At 42.7% G+C, this 22,044-nt stretch overlaps 1 protein-coding gene across 8 annotated transcripts in view; it reads right to left on the reverse strand.

Annotated features, from left to right (window-relative positions):
- Nucleotides 1–4,727: 4,727 nt before the first annotated feature.
- The window catches only part of LOC106584600 (GRAM domain-containing protein 4), a 51,139-nt gene continuing 33,822 nt past the window's right edge, over nt 4,728–22,044 (reverse strand). For 4 of the 8 annotated variants that reach the window (XM_045706438.2, XM_045706441.2, XM_045706437.2 and 1 more), the window contains 16 exons: nt 21,624–21,703; nt 17,683–17,815; nt 16,536–16,561; nt 16,255–16,346; nt 15,717–15,808; nt 15,519–15,567; nt 15,263–15,334; nt 14,648–14,691; nt 14,411–14,520; nt 13,841–13,995; nt 11,295–11,312; nt 9,846–9,993; nt 9,526–9,619; nt 9,288–9,378; nt 9,106–9,174; nt 4,728–8,931 (listed from right to left, as the gene is read on the reverse strand). In XM_045706438.2, the coding sequence (XP_045562394.1) occupies nt 8,824–8,931; nt 9,106–9,174; nt 9,288–9,378; nt 9,526–9,619; nt 9,846–9,993; nt 11,295–11,312; nt 13,841–13,995; nt 14,411–14,520; nt 14,648–14,691; nt 15,263–15,334; nt 15,519–15,567; nt 15,717–15,808; nt 16,255–16,346; nt 16,536–16,561; nt 17,683–17,815; nt 21,624–21,703 (1,381 nt within the window). In that variant the 3' untranslated portion in view covers nt 4,728–8,823. The remainder of the gene's footprint in view (nt 8,932–9,105; nt 9,175–9,287; nt 9,379–9,525; nt 9,620–9,845; nt 9,994–11,294; nt 11,313–13,840; nt 13,996–14,410; nt 14,521–14,647; nt 14,692–15,262; nt 15,335–15,518; nt 15,568–15,716; nt 15,809–16,254; nt 16,347–16,535; nt 16,562–17,682; nt 17,816–21,623; nt 21,704–22,044) is intronic. The other 4 variants (XM_014170073.3, XM_014170076.3, XM_045706442.2 and 1 more) reach the window with 2 other exon arrangements.

Below are 22,044 nucleotides of genomic sequence, written 5' to 3' on the forward strand. Positions count from 1 at the left end.
AACGAAATGCATGCTCTTCAACCGATCACTGCCCGCACCCGCCCGCCCGACTAGCGTCACTACTCTGGACAGTTCTGACTTAGAATATGTGGACAACAATAAATACCTAGGTGTCTGGCTAGACTGTAAACTCTCCTTCCAGACTCATATTAAGCATCTCCAATCCAAAATTGTCTCTAGAATCGGCTTCCTATTTCGCAAACAAAGAATCCTTCACTCATGCTGCCAAACATACCCTCGTTAAACTGACTATCCTACCGATCCTTGACTTCGGCGATGTCATTTACAAAATAGCCTCCAACACTCTACTCAGCAAATTGGATGCAGTTTATCACAGTGCCATCTGTTTTGTCACCAAAGCCCCATATACTACCCACCACTGCGACCTGTATGCTCTCATTGGCTGGTCCTCACTTCATATTCGTCGCCAAATCCACTGTCTCCAGGTCATCTGTAAGTCTTTGCTAGGAAATGCTCCGACCTTATCTCAGCTCACTGGTCACCATAGCAACACCCACCCGCAGCACGTGCTCCAGCAGGTATATTTCACTGGTCATCCCCAAAGCCAACACCTCCTTTGGCCGCCTTTCCTTCCAGTTCTCTCCTGCCAATGACTGGAACGAATTGCAAAAATCACTGAAGTTGGAGACTTATATCTCCCTCACTAAGTTTAATAAGCATCAGTTGTCAGAGCAGCTTACCGATCGCTGCAGCTGTACACAGCCCATCTGTAAATAGCCCTATCCAACCAACTACCTACCTTATCCAATATTTGTTTTAGTTTTTCTGCTCTTTTGCACACAAGTATTTCTACGTGCACATCCTTAGCTGCACATTATCACTCCAGTGTTAATTGCTAAATTGTAATTACTTCGTAACTATGGCCTGTTTATTGCCTTACCTCCTTACTTTATTTGCACACACTATACAGATTTTTCTATTGTGTTATTGACTGTACATTTGTTTATCCATTTGTAACTCTGTGTTGTTTTTGTCGCACTGCTTTGCTTTATCTTGGCCAGGTTGCAGTTGTAAATGAGAACTTGTTCTCAGCTGGCCTACCTGGTTAAATAAAGGTGAAATAAAATGTTAAAAAAATTTAAAGTTAGTTTTGTTTTTTCTAGGGTTTTGATAGAGTAAGCATTTGCCTCTGATTCCAGAGTTTGCATGCTCGAATCCAGCAATATGTTTTTTGAGATTGGGATAGGCTAAAAACAACAAACCTTAAGCCTTACCTTAACCATTCAGAGTTAATGCCAAACCTTAGACACTTAGAAATTTTACGTTTGCAACAACTTCAAAATGTGACTTTTGGGAAACATGGATTAACGTCTAATTCTGAGGTGAGACTAAAGTCAAGTCCAGGCGGATGGAAAAATGAAGTGCCGGTACAATTTTAAATGCTGACAATTTGTTAATTCGACATGGTGGGATGTTTTTGTATACTTGTTTACGTGCTGCTGTGCGTTTTGTTGCTAACCTTACTTTGCTACCTGCCAACTTCACGTTTTTTACTTTTTAATTACCGTTTATATTTTTAGTGTTCCCCTCGCTCGACTTTTTTCATTCAACTTTTTCACTCCGGATGCTTTATCTGGACGTGGTTCGTCAGGACCTCCACCAGCCGAAGCTAAGTAGTAACATTAACATGATGCCTTCTAATTGCAGTCGCTGTACTCATAATATACAGGAGAACTGCAAGCTCAGCTTCAGACGCAATCGTTAGGCAAGGGTAATTTAAGTGTAGGAAAGGATGAAACAGCGTCTGTGTCACCAGTAAGTACAGATAGTAACGTTAGTATAAATCCCCTCGCACAGTCCCCACAGCCGGACAACTTTCTCATGGCTTCTGGAGGGAAAGGCTGTAGGAATGCTCAACCGGTGTCGCTCATTCAGCCAACAGAAACTTTAAACCGGTTCTCCCCATTAAGCGAGTCGGAGTCGGAGGACGAAACTTCTCTGGTCTCTGCTCCTCCCGTTGTGGGGTCTGAGACGCCGAAGGCTCCCACCATTAGCTCTGATAAATTGAAAACCCTAGTCATTGGCGACTCCATTACCCGCAGTATTAGACTTAAAACGAATCATCCAGGGATCATACACTGTTTACCAGGGGGCAGGGATACCGACGTTAAGGCTAATCTGAAGATGGTGCTGGCTAAAGCTAAAACTGGCGAGTGCAGAGAGTATAGGGATATTGTTATCCACGTCGGCACCAACGATGTTAGGATGAAACAGTCAGAGGTCACCAAGCGCAACATAGCTTCAGCGTGTAAATCAGCTAGAAAGAGGTGTCGGCATCGAGTAATTGTCTCTGGCCCCCTCCCAGTTAGGGGGAGTGATGAGCTCTACAGCAAAGTCTCACAACTCAATCGCTGTTTGAAAACGGTTTTCTGCCCCTCCCAAAAGATAGAATTTGTAGATAATTGGCCCTCTTTCTGACACTTACCAACAAACAGGCCCAAGCCTGGCCTGTTGAGGAGTGACGGACTCCAGCCTAGTTGGAGGGGTGCTCTCTTCTTATCTACGAACATAGACAGGGCTCTAACTCCCCTAGCTCCGCAATGAGATAGCCTGCTGCCTGGCCTGCACCCTGTTAGCCAGCCTGCCAGCTTAGTGGAGTCTGCCACTAGGTGTTCGCCTTAGCAATCTCACTGGAATAAAGACCTCCTCCATTCCTGCCATTATTGAAAGAGATTGTGATACCTCACATCTCAAAATAGGGCTAGTTAATGTTAGATCTCTCACTTCCAAGGCAGTTATAGTCAATTAACTAATCACTGATCAAAATCTTGATGTGATTGGCCTGACTGAAACATGGCGTAAGCCTGATGAATTTACTGTGTTAAATGAGGCCTCACCTCCTGGTCACACTAGTGACCATATCCCCCGCAAATGCGGAGGCGTTGCTAACATTTATGATGGCCAACACAAAGCCCTGACCTCAAACCTGTAGAAATGTGTGGGCAGAACTGAAAATGTGTGTGCGAGCAAGGAGGCCTACAAACCTGACTCAGTTACACCAGCTCTGTCAGGAGGAATGGGCCAAAATTCACCCAACTTATTGTGGGAAGCTTGTGGAAGGCTACCCGAAACATTTGACCCAAGTTAAACAATTTTAAAGCAATGCTACCAAATACTAATTGAGTGTATGTACACTTCTGACCCACTGGGAATGTGATGAAAGAAATAAAAGCTGAAATAAATCACTCTACTATTAATCTGACATTTCACATTCTTAAAATAAAGTGTTGAACCTAACTGACCTAAGACAGGGCATTTTTGCTTGATTAAATATCAGAAATTGTGAAAAACTGAGTATAAATGTATTTGGCTAAGGTGTATGTAAACTTCCGACTTCAACTATATGTATGTATGTGTACACACACACACACACACACACACACACTCTAAAGTTTGGTGTCACTTAGAAATGTCCTTGTTTTTGAAAGAAAAGCAACTTTTTTGTCCATTAAAATAACATCAAATTGATCAGAAATATAGTGTAGACATTGTTAATGTTGTAAATGACTATTGTAGCTAGAAATGGAATATCTACATAGGCGTACAGAGGCCCATTATCAGCAACCATCACTCCTGTGTTCCAATAGCATGTTGTGTTAGCTAATCCAAGGTGATCATTTTAAAAGGCTAATTGATCATTAGAAAACGCTTTTGCAATTATGTTAGCACAGCTGAAAACTGTTGCCCTGATTAAAGAACCAATACAACTGGCCTTCTTTAGACTAGTTGAGTATCTGGAGCATCAGCATTTGCGGGTTCAATTACAGGCTCAAAATGGCCAAAAACAAAGATCTTTCTTCTTAAACTCGTCAGTCTATTCTTGTTCTGAGAAATGAAGGCTATTCCATGAGAGAAATTTCCAAGAAACTGAAGATCTCGTACAACACTGTGTACTACTCCCTTCACAGAACAGAGCAAACTGGCGCTAACCAGAATAGAAATAGGAGTGGGAGGCTCCGGTGCACAACTAAGCAAGAGGAGAAGTACATTAGAGTGTCTAGTTTGAGAAACAGACACCTCACAAGTCCTCAACTGGCAGCTTCATTAAATAGTACCCGCAAAACACCAGTCTCAAAGTTAACAGTGAAGAGGCAACTCCAGGATGCTGGCCTTCTAGGCAGAGTGTTCTTTTGGCGATCTTTTCTTTTTATTGGCCAGTCTGAGATATGGCTTTTTCTTTGCAACTCTGCCTACCACATGCTATATACATGCAGAGTATACTGTGTGTGTGTGTGTGTGTATATATACACACACACACAGTACCAGTCAAAAGTTGACACACCTACTCATTCAAGGATTTCTTTTTCCTGTGCTATTTTCTGTGACTTTCGACTGCATTTGCATTGATGTCAGAGTGGTTAGAGGGACAATAGAGCCCTGAGTACCAGGCTGTTAGGACCTCATGGTAGTTAGCAAGTCAGGTAGGCCTACTACAAAAAGGCATGCACAGAGTGCATAAAAGATGACCATTGAGTCACGGTTACGTGGAATTTTACTGCAGTCATGACTGCGGGTAATATGGTCACCGCAATAGACCTAGTCTTGACTCAGTGCTTCCCAAACTTTGCAAGTGCAGTACGATATGCCCCCCAAGATCAAGGGAGCATCCCGATCACAGGGCTAAAGAAATGAATAAACAACACATAGCCAACTTTGAAGTGTGAAACCAAGTTACTGAGAAACTTAAGAAAATGCCAAAAAATCAATACTTTAAATTGGTTTACTTAAATAATGTACATAACATTTTACAATAAACATGATTTTCTTTTTTTTTTTAAAAGAGGGATTTATATATTACATCATTTCATATATAAAATCATTTGTCAGTGGACACCGCAGATTACAAAGTATTCACAACTAAGCAGTAATCTTTCCTAAAACAGTTAAACAGATTGGGAAGTATTATGGAAAGATTTCAAACAAGAACTTCCAGTTAAAATAAATACTTGGTTAACATGATTAGCACTGCAGTGTGCAAGCCTTTGAGTGGTTTAAACAATCTCTGCACCTCTGATACAGAACTATAGAGACAATGTCCATCCTTCTCTGAAAATGTATACAGGTTCACAATCCTCCTGAACTACTGTAAAGGACATGGTAGGTAAGCACTGCAATGTGGCAGAAACTGCACCTAACCTACCAGAGGACTTGGTGAAGCCATTGCCATCATACTGAGAGTTAACAATTGACGAAGAGGAGTCAACGAGGGCTTTTTTTACAACACCTTGTTGATGGTTTGGGAACACAGTAATGATGACTTTCCATCTTCCAGTTGACGGCCATGCCATAAACTGACATTGTTCAGACAGACAGTGGTGACTCACACAGATTTGTAAGCAACATGACTCCACGAAATGACACCTTTCAATTCACCCTCCTCTTGCAAAGAGTGTTGCATAACCCAGGGTAAGTCTTTGATTGGCCTAATTAGCATAAATACCTGCTTGTTACTGCCAAAGAGAAATACTGGATGATATCAGAGAGGAAGAGGAGAAGCAAGGGATAACTGGGCCCAAAATCTGTTCTCTTCAGCAGGTGGCATTTTTTCATTTTTCAAAGTAAAAGCACAAGACGGTTATGACAGGAAGATGGAAAATATAAAAAATGGAATACTTTACTAAACAACATCTGCATATGCGCAAAAAAAAAGAAAGTGAGTTTAAACATGTGACCACTTAGGGTTATCAGCACACAAACGTTCCCCATCACAAGATTTACCGACCCAGTCTTCATACCCTCAGTCTCACAAGGAATCAAACTGGCCGAAAGCAGTGGAGTTTAGAACGGAACCTCTGTAAACATTACAGTTATAGGGCAAAACAAAATGAGAAGCAGTAAAATTAACATTTTGGCCAAAAACAAAAAATACAATCTGTTCATTCTGTGCTTCTTAAAGGCCCAGTACAGTCAACATTCAGTTTTTTATCATATTGTAAAACAGCTGATGAAACTAACACTGTTAAAGCCAGAAGAAATGTGATCAGTGTTATTTCCTGATAGTTGCTGGTTGAAAATACAATCTACACAGGACCTTCTATTCAGCACGTTTGCATGGGCGAGAGTGTCAGCTTGACATCACCATGAGGTAAAATGATTAATAGATCAATAACGAATATTCCCAAACCTTTCTGACAATAACAGCTAGTTTTCAGTTTTCCCCAGCCCACTCCCAGACAGTCTAGCAATATTCTTGCTTGAAAAATGTATCTTAGCTAAGAAGCTATTTTGGTTTACTTCTTACCATTTTAATTGAAAACAAACCACACTCAAACCACTCTCAGGCAGTCCTAGAAAAATTCTTGCTAGAGAAAGTTTGTTGCTAAAGCAATTTTTACCTATTTCTAATGGAAATCTATTAGAGTAAGAAACTTAATTGTTACCCTGACATTGATATAAAAATAGCTGCATTGGGCCTATAAGTATATATCTAACTTGCCTTGAGAGGCTTGGAGAGTGAAAGACCTAAGTTACTTGATATAGACCAAGGGTGTCAAACCATTTTTTTGGATGGGGGACGACGACAAATTCAATATACTTTTAAATGACTAAAACCAAATTGAAACTGTGTAGGAAAGATAATGGACCTACATACAGTTTCTTGACTGTATCCAACTCGCTAATAATCACTGAAATGAAAGCCAGACCGTCAGGGAGCATCGGAAATTCCCAAAACGATGGATAGAGGTTTATTTTTTGCAGATTTTGAGAGCAAGGAAGTCTTTTTTTTAATTTATTCTGTGCTGCCCTCCAGACCTCGTTGAAGACCGAATGCGGACCCCGGGGCAAAATGAGTTTAACACACCCTGGTGTACTGCACAATTTAAACGCTTGCCACCCAATCCACCCTTCCCCAAAACATGTGTAAATATTGGACTATAAATTGTGCCTTCCTATATTATACTTATGCTAAAATGTTTATTCTATTCTACTGAGCCATTTACTTCATGTTTGTATTCATACATTTAATTATTTATTGTTGTTGCATTATCGAGAAGGAACCTGCAAGTAAGCATTTCTTTGGACGGTGTATACCATGTGTATCCTGTACATACGGCTAATGAAACTTGTAGACTAAAGGCATCAAACAGAAAATGTCCAGTTAGAGTCACTAGTATGTGTTCAGCTAGAACATAGTTAAGTGGTTACTTCAAACCCCTCTACCCGTTGGTGTCAAAACCCAAAAGGAAGTGTTATTACCAACATTTCGGTTCGTGATTCAAACTAGCACAAATTACCGATATTACACTGCACTTGAGTTGTCAAATTTGTATGTCGTGTCGAAAAAAGAAAAAAAAAAACATTTTAAGAACATGTAGTTTCGTTATCCAATGGCAATTTCCGTGAAGTTACACCTCAGAATTAATGGAAAGCAAAAAGTACAGCGCTGCATTGGTTTGAATCCTGGCCTACATCTGTGAGAAGATTAGAGAAGGCTTCATTGAGAGTGGTTGAACAAGGCAGTGTAGAATAGGCTTCTGCTTTTTGGAAATAGCTTGTTTTGGTATTGCTTTACATGTAATCTGTCCAAGAAAGTTCTCGCAACACATTCCAAAAAAACACTCCATAAAACCTACATAGTTTTACTAAGCCAATTAGGTATAGGTAGAATGTCACATATTATAAATCACATACTGATCTACATAATAAACACACTAAGGCTTCAGAAATACTATGTTTATGTGGTGCGTATGAATGCATCATGACTCCTTAACTTGTACATGTAAATCCATACTTTTCCTTTAACAAGACACAAATATGAAGGTTATTCCCTACAATATCTCCAGTATTCCCCAGGCTTTTAGCTGCCCATCTTTACATTATTCCTGTTCCATCCCTCAAAATAAAGGCTATTGTTGAAATTCTACTAAAATATCATTAACTGGGACACATGAAGGCTTGAGGTTTTCATAAACGTGAGCACTATTTTTTTAACATAACAAGGCGTGGTTTCTGGTGCACTTGTTAACTGACATTTACAAAATGTGTAGCCTAAGACCTATGCAAGGCCACCAGTGATATCTATATCAATCAAAATCAATCCTATTGAAGGCAGAAGCGGAGGGCATTCAGTGGAGCAATGGGCACCAATGTGTGTGCGATACACACTTTGTGAGTGACAGACAATCCTGTCAGACAGACAAGGAGATCCAGCCTCCTCCTGAAACAGCACAATAGACGACAAATGTATAACCACCACACACACACACACACAACTGCTAAGGGGAGAACGGCTCATAATAATGGCTGGAACGGTGCAAATGGAATGGCATCAAATACCTGGAAACCAAGTATTTGATACCATTCCACTGATTCCGCTCCAGTCATTACCACAAGCCCTTCCTCCCCAGTTAAGGTGCCACCAACCTCCTGTGACACACTGAAAACCTCAGTACAGAGAAACAGCTAAACAAGAACCAAGTGTGGCTCTATCCCTTGACACAACAGCTTTGACCCAACCAATAGGAGTCAGGAGGCAGCAATGGTGGGCGGGTCCAGGAGTCATAGTTCCTTAGTTAGACCCAATGAGGAGCTGGAGTCATCAGCGAGAGGATAGAAAGACCTTGTTGGGCTCTATAGTGATGGACCAGGCCTCAGATCAAGTGGATACCATATTCACATGCTAATCTATGTGCCAAGGCTCCCTGGATTGGTGGAGGAATCCACCACCTTTGCATGGATACTAGCTTAACATATTTTCATATGTACTAAATGGCCAGCAGCAGTGGGGGCTCTCTGTGTACTACATAGCTATGTCTCTGTGTCAGTAAGGAAGTCCCTGGTGAAGGCAGCCATCTTGGTTTGTTAGGTCTCAGGGTTGATGGCTGTTGTCATGGTCGCCGTCTTCATGTACTGTGTGAAGATGGCATCAAAGGCCTCATCCCTGTGGATCATGGCACCAAACACCAACGGCTGAGAGAGAGAGAGCAAGAGAAAGAGGTAGACAAATGTAGAGTGACAAGCAGAGAGGAAAGGAGGGTGGAAGATCATCACAGATCAACTTATTAATAGTATATTGACCAACAGTACCAGACCTAAATAGAGAGAAAACATGGTCTAAAATAGACTGTCCATAAGTGTTCCTACCTTCTGGGTGGACGGTGTAGCTATGGAGATTCCCATTCCAGACCCAGGCAGTACAGACAAGACTTTGTACTGTGGGACAAAAAAACCCAAACAACACTTACATTCTACTGCAAAAGTACATTTTTAGAAACCAATGACTTGATACATTGGACAGAAGGTGGAGCAAAGATGAAGACACCCACCTTCTGAATATCAGTGATGTCAATCAGTTTGATGACTTTATTCTTTTTAGAGGAGTTTGACCTGGAGCTTGAGCTTTCAAAGCAAAGGTAACTGGTGACGGATAGAAAACACGTAATAAGCATGGAGAAGTAGGCCAATACAATACACCTGAACACACAAACTAATACAAACAATACAACACGATGCCAAGTGTGATTTCTACATGTGACAGCTAGGTATTGGCAGTAGATGGCTTACTTTTCAGTGACAAAGAGCACCCCATTACGGATGTAGTCAGTGGGACTCTTCCTGTCCCTGTTGATCAAGCAGCATCGCCAGCCATTCTCACACACTGCAAACAAAACCAATCAAGACACACGCAAAAGTCTGCCACATTGCCAACACACACAGTCAATACTCCTGGTTTCACAGCTTGCACTGCCCCAACATACCACAATAAATAAACACTAAGTTCAACATCAACTATGGAAACAGGGTCAACGTGTAACAGGGGAGGAAGCTAGCCAGGCACAATGTAGCTGTTGGTGCTGAGGTTTATTCTGTGGCGCTCTACCAACCTGCTAGAGGGCGCTCATCCTCGGATAGATTGAAGACCTCGTGGAAAGAACCCTTCTTAGTATTGTAGACCCTGCCAGTCTGTTCCTCTAGACTGATACCGCATGCTAGGCCTGTCCCTAGACTCCCACGAGCTACCGCCGGCTGAATCTAAAAGAGAAACAGAGAGTGGGGAAAACGATGGAGGGAGAGAGGGAAGGACAGAGGGAGAGAGGGATGGACGGAGGAAGAGAGGGATGGACGGAGGAAGAGAGGGATGGACGGAGGAAGAGAGGGATGGACGGAGGAAGAGAGGGATGGACGGAGGAAGAGAGGGATGGACGGAGGAAGAGAGGGATGGACGGAGGAAGAGAGGGATGGACGGAAGAGAGAGGGATGGACGGAAGAGAGAGGGATGGACAGAGGAGAGGGCAGCATGTTAAACCAGGAACAGAGTGTGGGAAGGGAATTAGCTAAACACAAGCAGTGCATTATAGCAGTCTCTCTCAAACCAGCAGCTTAGCTTTGACCTCAGCATCAATCAAAGCTTACTCAGGTGAGCAGTTGTTTGGGAAGCAGTGTATATTGGCTGGGGTGCTTGTAGAGCGCGCTGGGTACCTTGCTTATGGGGATGTGAATGATAGGGTTGTGGTGTGTCTCATGCAAGGCATGAACTCATACGGGACCATAATCTTTCACAGTAAAGAATGAAATGCATCAAAAAAGACGAAGATAGTGAGACAGGCTGGTCATTTTTTGTAATTTTCTCCAGAATACACACACTGGAACACATAGATAACTATTGATAAGTGATATAAAACAACCATTAATAATTGTATGTGATTTTATGGGAGAGTAGATATGATATTATGATAGATATTGCACTAGGAACTAAACCTTTGGCACAAACTACAAATACTATTAATGAACCACTACCTTTCCAAAACACATATAAGCAGTTTCTACCAGTTACTTCCTCACTACACACAAACACACACACTTTGAATATAGGGTTCCTTCTGAAAGTGTGTGAAAACGGATCAAACAGTACAAGTCAAAATTAACTTAGGCCTGATCAAAACCTCATGAAGCTGATTGAGAGAATGTCTTCACTATTATTCCACAATGTAGAAAATAGTAAAATAAAGAAAAACCCTTCAATGAGTAGGTGTGTCCAAACTTTTGACTGGTACTGTACATTCAAAACACCATTATGGTAAACTCTTATGAGTTCAACTTTGGTTAAACACGCCAAATATTACTTTCAACAGTACTGTGGTAGATGCATATATTTAAACTACGGGGCACATTTTGATCCTTCACACTCACAGTTATCATGGCTCTACTACTGAATTCCAAATGGGCAAGGGGTCAATTTGGAATACAGCTCATCTCTAATGACACACACACACAGGTGATGGTGGCGTACACACAGGCACACAAGAACTAAAGTGCACACGAGGTAGCCCTACCTTTTCATACCCAGAGAGCTGAGAGGGAGAAACAGAAAACTCAGGAGATCAGACATTGACATGAGGGTCCCCACAGTCCCAGCTGCTGTGAACACCCAAATGAATAGGGAGGAACTGTGACAATGACACACATCAATATGAAGTGGTTGGTGGCACCTTAATTGGGGAGGATGGGCTCGTGTCATGACTGGAGCGGAATAGGTTGAACGGTATCAAATACATCAAACACATGGTTTGATGCCATTCCATTTACGCCATTCCAGCCATAATTATGAGCCGTCCTCCCCTTAGCAGCCTCCACTGGTGTACACCTATGTGCTAAAGACTTGCACATAAACACTGAGTGGACAAAACATTAAGAACACCTGCTCTATCCATGACATAGACTGACCAGGTGAATCCAGGAGAAAGCTATGATCCCTTTGATGTCACTTGTTAAATCCACTTCAATCAGTGTAGATTAAGGAGAGGAGACAGATTAATGACGGATTTTTAAACCTTGAAACAATTGAGACATGTACTGTGTATGTGTGCCATACAGAGGGTGAATGGTCAAGACAAAAGTTGCCTTTGAACGGGGTATGGTATTCGGTGCCAGACGCACCGGTTTGTGTCAAGAACAACAACGTTGCTGGGTTTTTCACGCTCAACAGTTTCCCGTGTGTATCAAGAATGCTCCACCTCCCAAAGGACATTCAGCTAACTTGGCACAACTGTGGGAAGCATTGGAGTCAACATGGGCCAGCATCCCTGTGGAGCGCTTTCGACACCTTGTAGAGTGCATGCACCGAGGAATTGAGGCTGTTCTGAAGGCAAAAGGGGGTGCAACTCAATATTAGGAAAGTGTTCCTAATGTTTTGTACACAATGCAGACAGACACAGTTGAAGTCGGAAGTTTATATACACCTTAGCCAAATACATTTAAACTCACTTTTTCACAATTCCTGACATTTAATCCGAGTAAAAATACCCTGTCTTAGGTCAGCTAGGATCACCACTTTATTTTAAGAATGTTAAATGTCAGAATAATAGTAGAGAGAATGATTTATTTCAGCTATTATTTCTTTCATCACATTCCCAGTGGGTCAAAAGTTTACATACACTCAATTAGTATTTGGTAGCATTGCTTTTAAAAATTGTTTAACTTGGGTCAAACATTTCAGGTAGCCTTCCACAAGCTTCCCACAATAAGTTGGGTGAATTGTGGCCCATTCCTCCTGACAGAGCTGGTGTAACTGAGTCAGGTTTGTAGGCCTCCTTGCTCACACACGCTTTTTCAGTTCTGCCCACACATTTCTACAGGATTGAGGTCAGGGCTATGTGATGGCCACTCCAATACCTTGACTTTGTTATCATTATGCCATAACTTTGAAAGTATGCTTGGGGTCAATGTCCATTTGGAAGACCCATTTGCGACCAAGCTTTAACTTTCTGACTGATGTCTTGAGATGTTGCTTCAATATATCCACATAATTTTCCTGCCTCATGATGCCATCTATTTTGTGAAGTGCACCAGTCCCTCCTGAAGAAAAGCATCCCCACAACATGATGCTGCCATCCTGTGCTTCACGGTCGGGATTGTGTTCTTCGGCTTGCAAGCCACCCCTTTTTCCTCCAAACATAACGATGGTCATTACTGCCAAACAGTTCTATTTTTGTTTTATCAGACCAGAGAACATTTCTCCAAAAAGTACGACCTTTGTCCCCATGTGCAGTTGCAAACCGTAGTCTGGCTTTTTTATGGCGGTTTTGGAGCAGTGGCTTCTTCCTTGCTGAGACGCCTTTCAGGTTATGTCAATATAGGACTCACTTTACTGTGGATAAAGATACTTTTGAACCTGTTTCCTCCAGCATCTTCACAAGGTCCTTTGCTGTTGTTCTGGGATTGATTTGCACTTTTCGCACCAAAGTACATTCATCTCTAGGAGACAAGTGTCTCCTTCCTGAGCGGTATGACGGCTGAGTGGTCCCATGGTGTTTATACTTGCGTACTATTGTTTGTACAGATGAACGTGGGACCTTCAGGCATTTGGAAATTGCTCCCAAGGATGAACCAGACTTGTGGAGGTCAATAATATGTTTTCTGAGGTCTTGGCTGATTTCTTTTGATTTTCCCATGATGTCAAGCAAATAGGCACTGAGTTTGAAGGTAGGCCTTGAAATACATCCACAGGTACACCTCCAATTGGCTCAAATGGTGTCAATTAGCCTATCAGAAGCTTCTAAAGCCATGACATCATTTTCTGGAATTTTCCAAGCTGTTTAAAGGCACAGTCAACTTAGTGTATGTAAACCTCTGACCCACTGGAATTGTGATACAGTGAATTATAAGTGAAATAATCTGTTCGGAAACAATCGTTGGAAAAATTACTTGTGTCATGCACAAAATAGATGTCCTAACCGACTTGCCAAAACTATAGTTGGTTAACAAGACATTTGTGGAGTGGTTGAAAAACAAGTTTTAATGACTCCAAACTAAGTGTATGTAAACTTCTGACTTCAACTGTACATGTATTACATACAACAGTATAGAGTCTGAGACATACCCGTCTGGACAGTGTGGCGCCCCCACGCTCCTTCAGCTGGGGGTCTGTGGGCAGGCTGGTCCAGATGATGTGGGGCGTGTCATACTTGTCCCTTAGCTTGGGACAGCTCCTAAACAGGAAGTCGATGATGAAGAACTTGATCCCTGCATACAGCCCTGGAGAGGTGGCACAAGGAAAAGGGATGATAAGAGATATCCTCTTGATCCATGGAGGTCTCTCTCCATGGATCTATTTTTTCTGTATTTTTCTCAGTGCTTGGGGCCATCACTGGGTAGGTGTAGTGGCGAGTCAATCAATCAATCAAATGTATTTACAGATACCCAGTCTAAAACCCCCAAAGAGCAAGCAATACAGAAGCATGGAAAAACTCCCTAGAAAGACAGGAACATAGGAAGAAACCTAGAGAGGAACCAGGCTCTGAGCGGTCCTCTTCTGGCTGTGCCGGGTAGAGATTTAAGAGTACATTTTTCAAGAAGTTCAAACGTTCATAGATGACCAGCAGGGTCAGACAATAACCACAGAGGCTGTTCTGATCTCAGGTCATGCGAGGGTTTTACATATTGTACCAACCCATCATGAAGCCCATGAGTTTGTAGGGTAGGAGACAGGAGCAGATGAACGCCACCCACAGACCGATGTAGAGTTTCTGAGTGATCTCAGGATGCACCCACATGAACAGGCTGAAACACAGGGACAGACAAGGATACAAAGTGTGAAACATGTTAGTTAACAACCTTAAATAAACTGGAAACACACACACACACACACACACACACACACACACACACACACACACACGTCACTCACTTCTTAATTTTCTCCAAGACATCTGCCATCTTTCCAAATAGATTCTGTGAAGAACACACACATTTGTGAAAACAGCACACCAGCTTAAGAGAGCAACACCTCACATCGCAAAGTAGATGTGACGCGTCTCAGACTTTTTTTTTTTTTCTCTCCCCCATTTCGATCTTGTCTCATCGCTGCAACTCCCCATCGGGCTCGGGAGGTCGAGCCATGCATCCTCTGAAACATGACCCGCCAAACCGTGCTTCTTAACACCCGCCTGCTTAACCCGGAAGCCAGCAGCAACAATGTGTCGGAGGAAACATCGTTCACCTGACGACTGAGGTCAGTCTGCAGGCGCCCTGCCCGCCACAAGGAGTCGCTAGAGCACGATGAGCCAAGTAAAGCCCCCCAGCCAAACCTAACCTGGACGACATCGGGCCAATTGTGCGCCATCCTATGGGACTCCCGATCACGGCCGGTTGTGATACAGCCCAGGAATGAACCAGGGTCTGTAGTGACGCCTCTAACACTGCAATGCAGTGCCTTAGACCGCTGCGTCACTCGGGTGCCCATCTCTCGCTCTTTCTAAATCAAAATGTGAAGACATGATCATATCACATGATCACAGCTCACCTGTGCTTTTTGAGCGACATCAAGAACTAACTGGAACTTCTCTGAAACAGTCAGATCTTCCTTTGGTGGATCCTGGGAAAAGATGAAAGTTACATCCAAAACTATTCCCCGCCCAAAGCAGAAATTGTTCTGGTAACACCCAGTGCCCCCAAATTGGCAAACACTGAAGGCGTAAGGGCTTGGGGGGGGGGGGGGGGGGGGGGGGGTCGTTTTTGGACCCCCTTCCCAAAAGACGTTTACATCATACACGTCTTACAGCAGGTTCAGAGATCTCCGGCACAATACTCCACTGGATCCTCCAACCTCTGAGAAGAAAGCGGAGAGAGACAAGTTTGACTCATTTCACAAGCAAATTACCCATGTCCAAGCAGATTGTTAATCGTTCCATTTGGACATGGACAATAGGCGATGCACGTTGCAATGAGGTAAGCTACCTGGAAATGAGGTAAGCTACCTGGAAATGAGGTAATTCAAGGACAGCCTGAGAATGGCTAGGAAGAGAAACAAGGGGATGGCCCAACCGTGCCACGCTGCATTCATATAGATCTGTGGAAAAGAGAGAGGGAGTGGGGGAGGGAAGAACAGGTCACACAATCTACTATTTCAATCTACCACGTCTAGTCTATAACCCATACCAAGTATGGAACATCTCGTTACTATGCAATACATATTATATACTGTACTCATGCAGATGCCAATAAAGAGATATTTTAATGTAAATCTATAAACAAATATAGATGTTGCTATATATATATATATATATATATATATATATATATATATATATATATATATATATATATATATATATATATATATATATATATATATATATATATATATATATATATATATATATATATATATATACACACACACACACACACACAAGGGGAGAGATAGAGATATTGATCTTCATTGCTGGGATCTTTCATACGCTGTGATTGTGTGTGTGTGTGTGTGTGTGTGTGTGTGTGTATGCGCACACTCACAATGAAGGCAAAGGTTGACGTATACACGGAGTGCCAGCTGGATAAGGCAAAAAGGTTCCTCTTGAAGTTAGTGACAGGTTTGGCACCTCGCTCTACAGAGGAGTATAAAGTATTGACCAATAACAAAGCACTATCAGAGACTTTGAGACAGAAATCATAATTTATTACTACAAACACATTTTTCATATTCCGATTATGAATATATTTCAGAATATTCATCAAGATACCCCTGACATAAAGTGTGATTGTTACATCTTGTCCACTAAATGTACAGTACTTACTGAGTCGTCTCATGTTTTCAGTCAATCTGAGGACAGGGGACAAGAGAAAGGCAGTTCGATTCAACTAGAACTCTGCATGACAAAAGCATAAACAAGATGATGTAAGACAAGCACAAACAGAACTAGATATGTTTTGGTGGAGAAACAGTACAAAATGATCTTGCTGCATTTAGGCATCCTTCATGAGAAAGTATGTGGTGCCTGGAAGAATCTCTTGTCTCATAAGGTATTTTTGTCTGCCTCTCTATCCCATCTCCCCATCTCTTTCACCCTCAAAAACTAACATCAAGGCCATTTCAACTGGTGCACAGTGAATTATCCTTCCTTCTCTTCCCCTCCCTCTTCTTCTCTCCCTCTCTACCCTCTAATATGTACTTGGATAAAGTTACAGCCAGGATAGTTTGAGTCAGGCTACCCATGACTCCAAAGGCATGGTGAACACTGAGTGTTCTCTTCCTTCTCTCTTCCTCTCACCCCTCTGTCTATTGTACTTGTATTCAGTACGAATCCCCATGACTCCAGTCTACGTCATTCAGGAGAGGACTGAGAATTGGAGAAAAATTCGGAGCCCTAAAAACTGACACGGGGCCAGTTGGTGCAGTTCCACTCAACAAGATCACTGTATGAACTGAGTAGGGAGAGCTGATCCTTAATCAGTCCTAACAAGCGAAGAACAAAAAAAAGGCCAGCTGCAACGCCCTCAACCCACCACCAGGGGTCAGACAATCCTCCCACTTCCATAACACCATGGTTACAACCTCTGCTGTTCTGAAAGCCCTGGGATTGGCTTTAGGTTATAATAACAGGCCAATCAGACATCAGGGTGAGCTCATGAGGACAGTAGTTCCCATCATGACTGGCTACTTTACGGTGGGTGCTGACGAATAGCATGCTGACAGACTCTAGGCCCATTACAAAGCCATCAGTTTTATGACCCTTCTCTAAGCAGCATGTACTCTGTCCTTTGAGCCGGTTAACCTGATGACTACAGTGGCTGGCTGGTCGTCCACGCTTATCAAACGAGAGGAGAGAGGCCGAGGGGAGCAATTACAGAGGAAATGAAGTCGTCAGAATCTAGAGTACATCATTTCTCAATGGGAAAGCATTGGTTGTCTGAGGTCGTTGTGGTTATGGGGGCAGTTCTCACCTCTTAGCGCTTAGCGGCTCATCTGGCTCCGCCGTGTTCACCTCCGGCTGGAAGCGGAAGTCCTCGATGTACGCTCCAAACCGGTCGTACAGCCACGTCTGCAGCCACGAGTACATGGTCTCCTTCTGCTTGTCTGCAGAGGCAGAGGAACCGATTGGATATTGTTAGACCTTGTTTTGTTGAATCAAGTCTGTTAGAGCTGGGTTGCAACAAAAGCCTGCACATCCTTTCCAGGACTAGTGTTGGTGACCGCTGCCTATACTGTAGGAAATAACCATGTTGTTTGAAATGGAAATACACTTGACCAACTCAACATTTAACTCAACATTACCCGACTGCTTGTAGTAGCATCAAATGTTGTGAGCACAACACTACTGTGTTATTTTGGTCAGGCCGAAGTTACCACACCACTGTTATTTTGGTCAGGCCTAAGTTACCACACCACTGTGTTATTTTGGTCAGGCCAAAGTTACCACACCACTGTGTTATTTTGGTCAGGCCTAAGTTACCACACCACTGTGTTATTTTGGTCAGGCCTAAGTTACCACACCACTGTGTTATTTTGGTCAGGCCTAAGTTACCACACCACTGTGTTATGTTGGTCAGGCCTAAGTTACCACACCACTGTGTTATGTTGGTCAGGCCTAAGTTACCACACCACTGTGTTATGTTGGTCAGGCCTAAGTTACCACACCACTGTGTTATTTTGGTCAGGCCTAAGTTACCACACCACTGTGTTATTTTGGTCAGGCCTAAGTTACCACACCACTGTGTTATTTTGGTCAGGCCGAAGTTACCACACCACTGTGTTATTTTGGTCAGGCCTAAGTTACCACACCACTGTGTTATTTTGGTCAGGCCTAAATTACCACACCACTGTGTTATTTTGGTCAGGCCTAAGTTACCACACCACTGTGTTATTTTGGTCAGGCCGAAGTTACCACACCACTGTGTTATTTTGGTCAGTCCTAAGTTACCACACCACTGTGTTATTTTGGTCAGTCCTAAGTTACCACACCACTGTGTTATTTTGGTCAGTCCTAAGTTACCACACCACTGTGTTATTTTGGTCAGGCCTAAGTTACCACACCACTGTGTTATTTTGGTCAGGCCTAAATTACCACACCACTGTGTTATTTTGGTCAGGCCTAAGTTACCACACCACTGTGTTATTTTGGTCAGGCCGAAGTTACCACACCACTGTGTTATTTTGGTCAGTCCTAAGTTACCACACCACTGTGTTATTTTGGTCAGTCCTAAGTTACCACACCACTGTGTTATTTTGGTCAGTCCTAAGTTACCACACCACTGTGTTATTTTGGTCAGGCCTAAGTTACCACACCACTGTGTTATTTTGGTCAGGCCTAAGTTACCACACCACTGTGTTATTTTGGTCAGGCCTAAGTTATTTCAGTTACATCAGTATTTCTTAATCTGGATCAAAGTGTATCCAAACACCTTTCTCTCATCACATGCTGTATTATCACTAGTGCACGTCTCTGGAACCAATTAACTAACAGCTCTCTACCAGACACCTCATTCAAATGAATAGCAGCCCGACATCACACCCAATTAAAATGGACAACACTGCTTATTCCCCTTAGACACCTCACATGTGTACCATTAAAATCTGCACCACAGCCTCTCTGTTTGGAATATAGAAGAATTAAGAGTGGCTGAGCGGACGAGCAATGTGGTGGTCAGTCTTACAGTAGGCAGACGGGTTGCCTCCCAACTCCCACAATGTTAACATCGGTCTGGGATTTCCGAGACTATGGTGGTGGGTGATTGGAGGGAGAGTCATGACAAACGGTTAAAGTGTTTACGTCTGAGGTCAAGCATAAGGCCACACACTGAATTCTTACATCTGAAAATACACTGAACAAAAATATAAACGCAACATGTAAAGTGTTGGTCCCATGTTTCATGATCTGAAATAACACATCCTAGAATTGTTCCATATGCACAAAAAGCTTTTTTCTTTCAAATTTTGTACACAAATTTGTTTACATCCCTGTTAGTGAGCATTTCTCCTTCTACAAGATAATCCAGCCACCTGATAGGTGTGGCATATCAATAAGATGATTAAACAGCATGATCATTACACAGGTGCACCTTGTGCTGGGGACAATAAAAGGTCACTAAAATGTGCAGTTTTGTCTCAACACAATGCCACAGATGTATCAAGTTGAGGGAGCGTGCAATTGGCACGCTGACTGCAGGATTGTCCACCAGAGCCATTGGCAGAGGACTGAATGTTAATTTCTCTACCATAAGCCAACTCCAATGTTGTTTTAGAGAATTTGGCAGTACGTCCAACCGGCCTCACAACCGCAGACCACGTGTATAGTGTTGTGTGGGTGAGCAGTTTGCTGATGTCAACGTTGTAAACAGACTGCCCCATGGTGGTGGTGGGGTTATGGTATGAGGAGGCATAAGCTACTGACAATGAACACAGCGGATCGATGGCGATTTGAATGCACAGATCTCGGTTACGAGATGCTGAGGACCATTGTCGTGCCACTCATCCGCCGCCATGACATGTTTCAGCATGATAATGCACGGCCCCATGTCACAAGGATCTGTACACCATTCCTGGAAGCTGAAAGTGTCCCAGTTCTTCCATGGCCGGCATACTCACCAGATATGTCACCCTTTGAGAATGTTTGGATGCTCTGGATCAACGTGTACGTCAGCGTGTTCCAGTTCCCGCCAAAATCCAGCAACTTCATAAAATCTTTGAAATGATTGCATGTTGCGTTTATATTTTTGTTCAGTATACTTAAATCTCTTGTGGACAGACAAGGGCATAACATAGGATGGTATCGTAGCGTCTGTCAATATGGGATGCGACGAATAACAAGGAAGTTTTCAGGTGTTCGCATCTTTTGTTTTAGAAATGGGACATTTGGCCCATGCTTTGGCTAAGGGTTTCCGTTTAAGGAGGTGGAGACTTTGCTAGTGTCATTAGTATCTTATCTCAATCTAATCTGACGCAATTACGCAAGATTTTTGTTCTGGGTTTTCGAGAAGAGCAAATACCTGAATAGGTTGTCTGACAAGAAAAGTAAGCAACCATTGTAATTGGGGCAAGACTTTCAGGTAAATGTCATTTCTAGGGCAGTCCCAGACATTCTCCATACGATGAAACATCTTATTCACTACAACTTTTTAAAAAGCTACAGCTTGCAGTAGGCCTACATAACACATTTTTATGAACCATACTAGCCTATTTCTTGTGGGGGAGGGACAATACCCACTTGAGGAGTTAAAGCAGCCACTAGCAGTACAAAGAAAGCCTCATTTGAAAAGCAGGCTGACTGAATTAAGTGAAGAACCCTGGTGTGAGAAAATCTGGATTTGAGCATGGTCACAGGGGAGTAGAAAGGCAAATGTTCCACAGCCACATTCATACACCTTATAGAAATGTGTTACATTCCCTACAGAGAGAGAGAGAGGGATGCAATTCATCACACATTCCTCTTCCTTCTGTCCCCACACCTTCACTGGAGCACTCCCACTTACACACACTTCCTGTTTGTGCTGCGTGTTGCACACGCGCAATGTACAAGTGTAAGTGACACACACACACACACTTATACACACACACACACACAGGGGAAGAGGAAAGAGATTGGTTTTTGATGGGTAGCGAGCAGAGAGGCTAAGAAAAGCACATCGCTTCAACTCTAACTCCCACACAGAGATGCCGAGCCCTGAGATTCAGAGAGCTGAAAAGATGAGACAAGTCACTCCTTCAACTCTTCTCCATTCTGAGGCCTTATTAGACAGGTCATGTGAATTTGAAATGGTGAGCGAGGTGGAGTGTTAAGGCGCTGGTGGCCTCTGTCTAATGACAGACATTCTAAAGATTTGTGAATGAGCTCGTCGGTCATGATTCAAATAACCTGTGCGTATCTTTAGCTATCTACAGTATATACCCGTTTCTGGCTGACCTGTACTGTTGCCGGTGGGAGCTGCAGGTGTTGTTCTGGGTGGCTGTGGTGCGGAATCTTCTGGTCTAGGAACAGGAGAGATGAAGCATTAGTAGTCGGTAGAGCATTAACCATGGCTTCAGAAAAACACATTACCTTATTGAGACATTATTGTGTCAGACAAGTGAACTCAAAATGACTCCTAACAATATTGGTTTCACTTATCAGTGATCACAAAGGAAAATAAATGAGATGTCATCTTAACGTTTGTTTCTAGCATTCAAAGGATTGACAGAGAGATTTTTCCATATAAACAGATGGAGACTTCACAGACACAGATGTGATTTATACTTAGACATAGGACATTAGAGACCTTTGGGTTTCGTGTTACAAAGGCCAGGGTATTGAGGGAGTCACTATGTGCATG

Source organism: Salmo salar, chromosome 23, assembly GCF_965601325.2.
Source record: "Salmo salar chromosome 23, fSalSal1, whole genome shotgun sequence".
Lineage (NCBI taxonomy): Eukaryota > Metazoa > Chordata > Actinopteri > Salmoniformes > Salmonidae > Salmo > Salmo salar.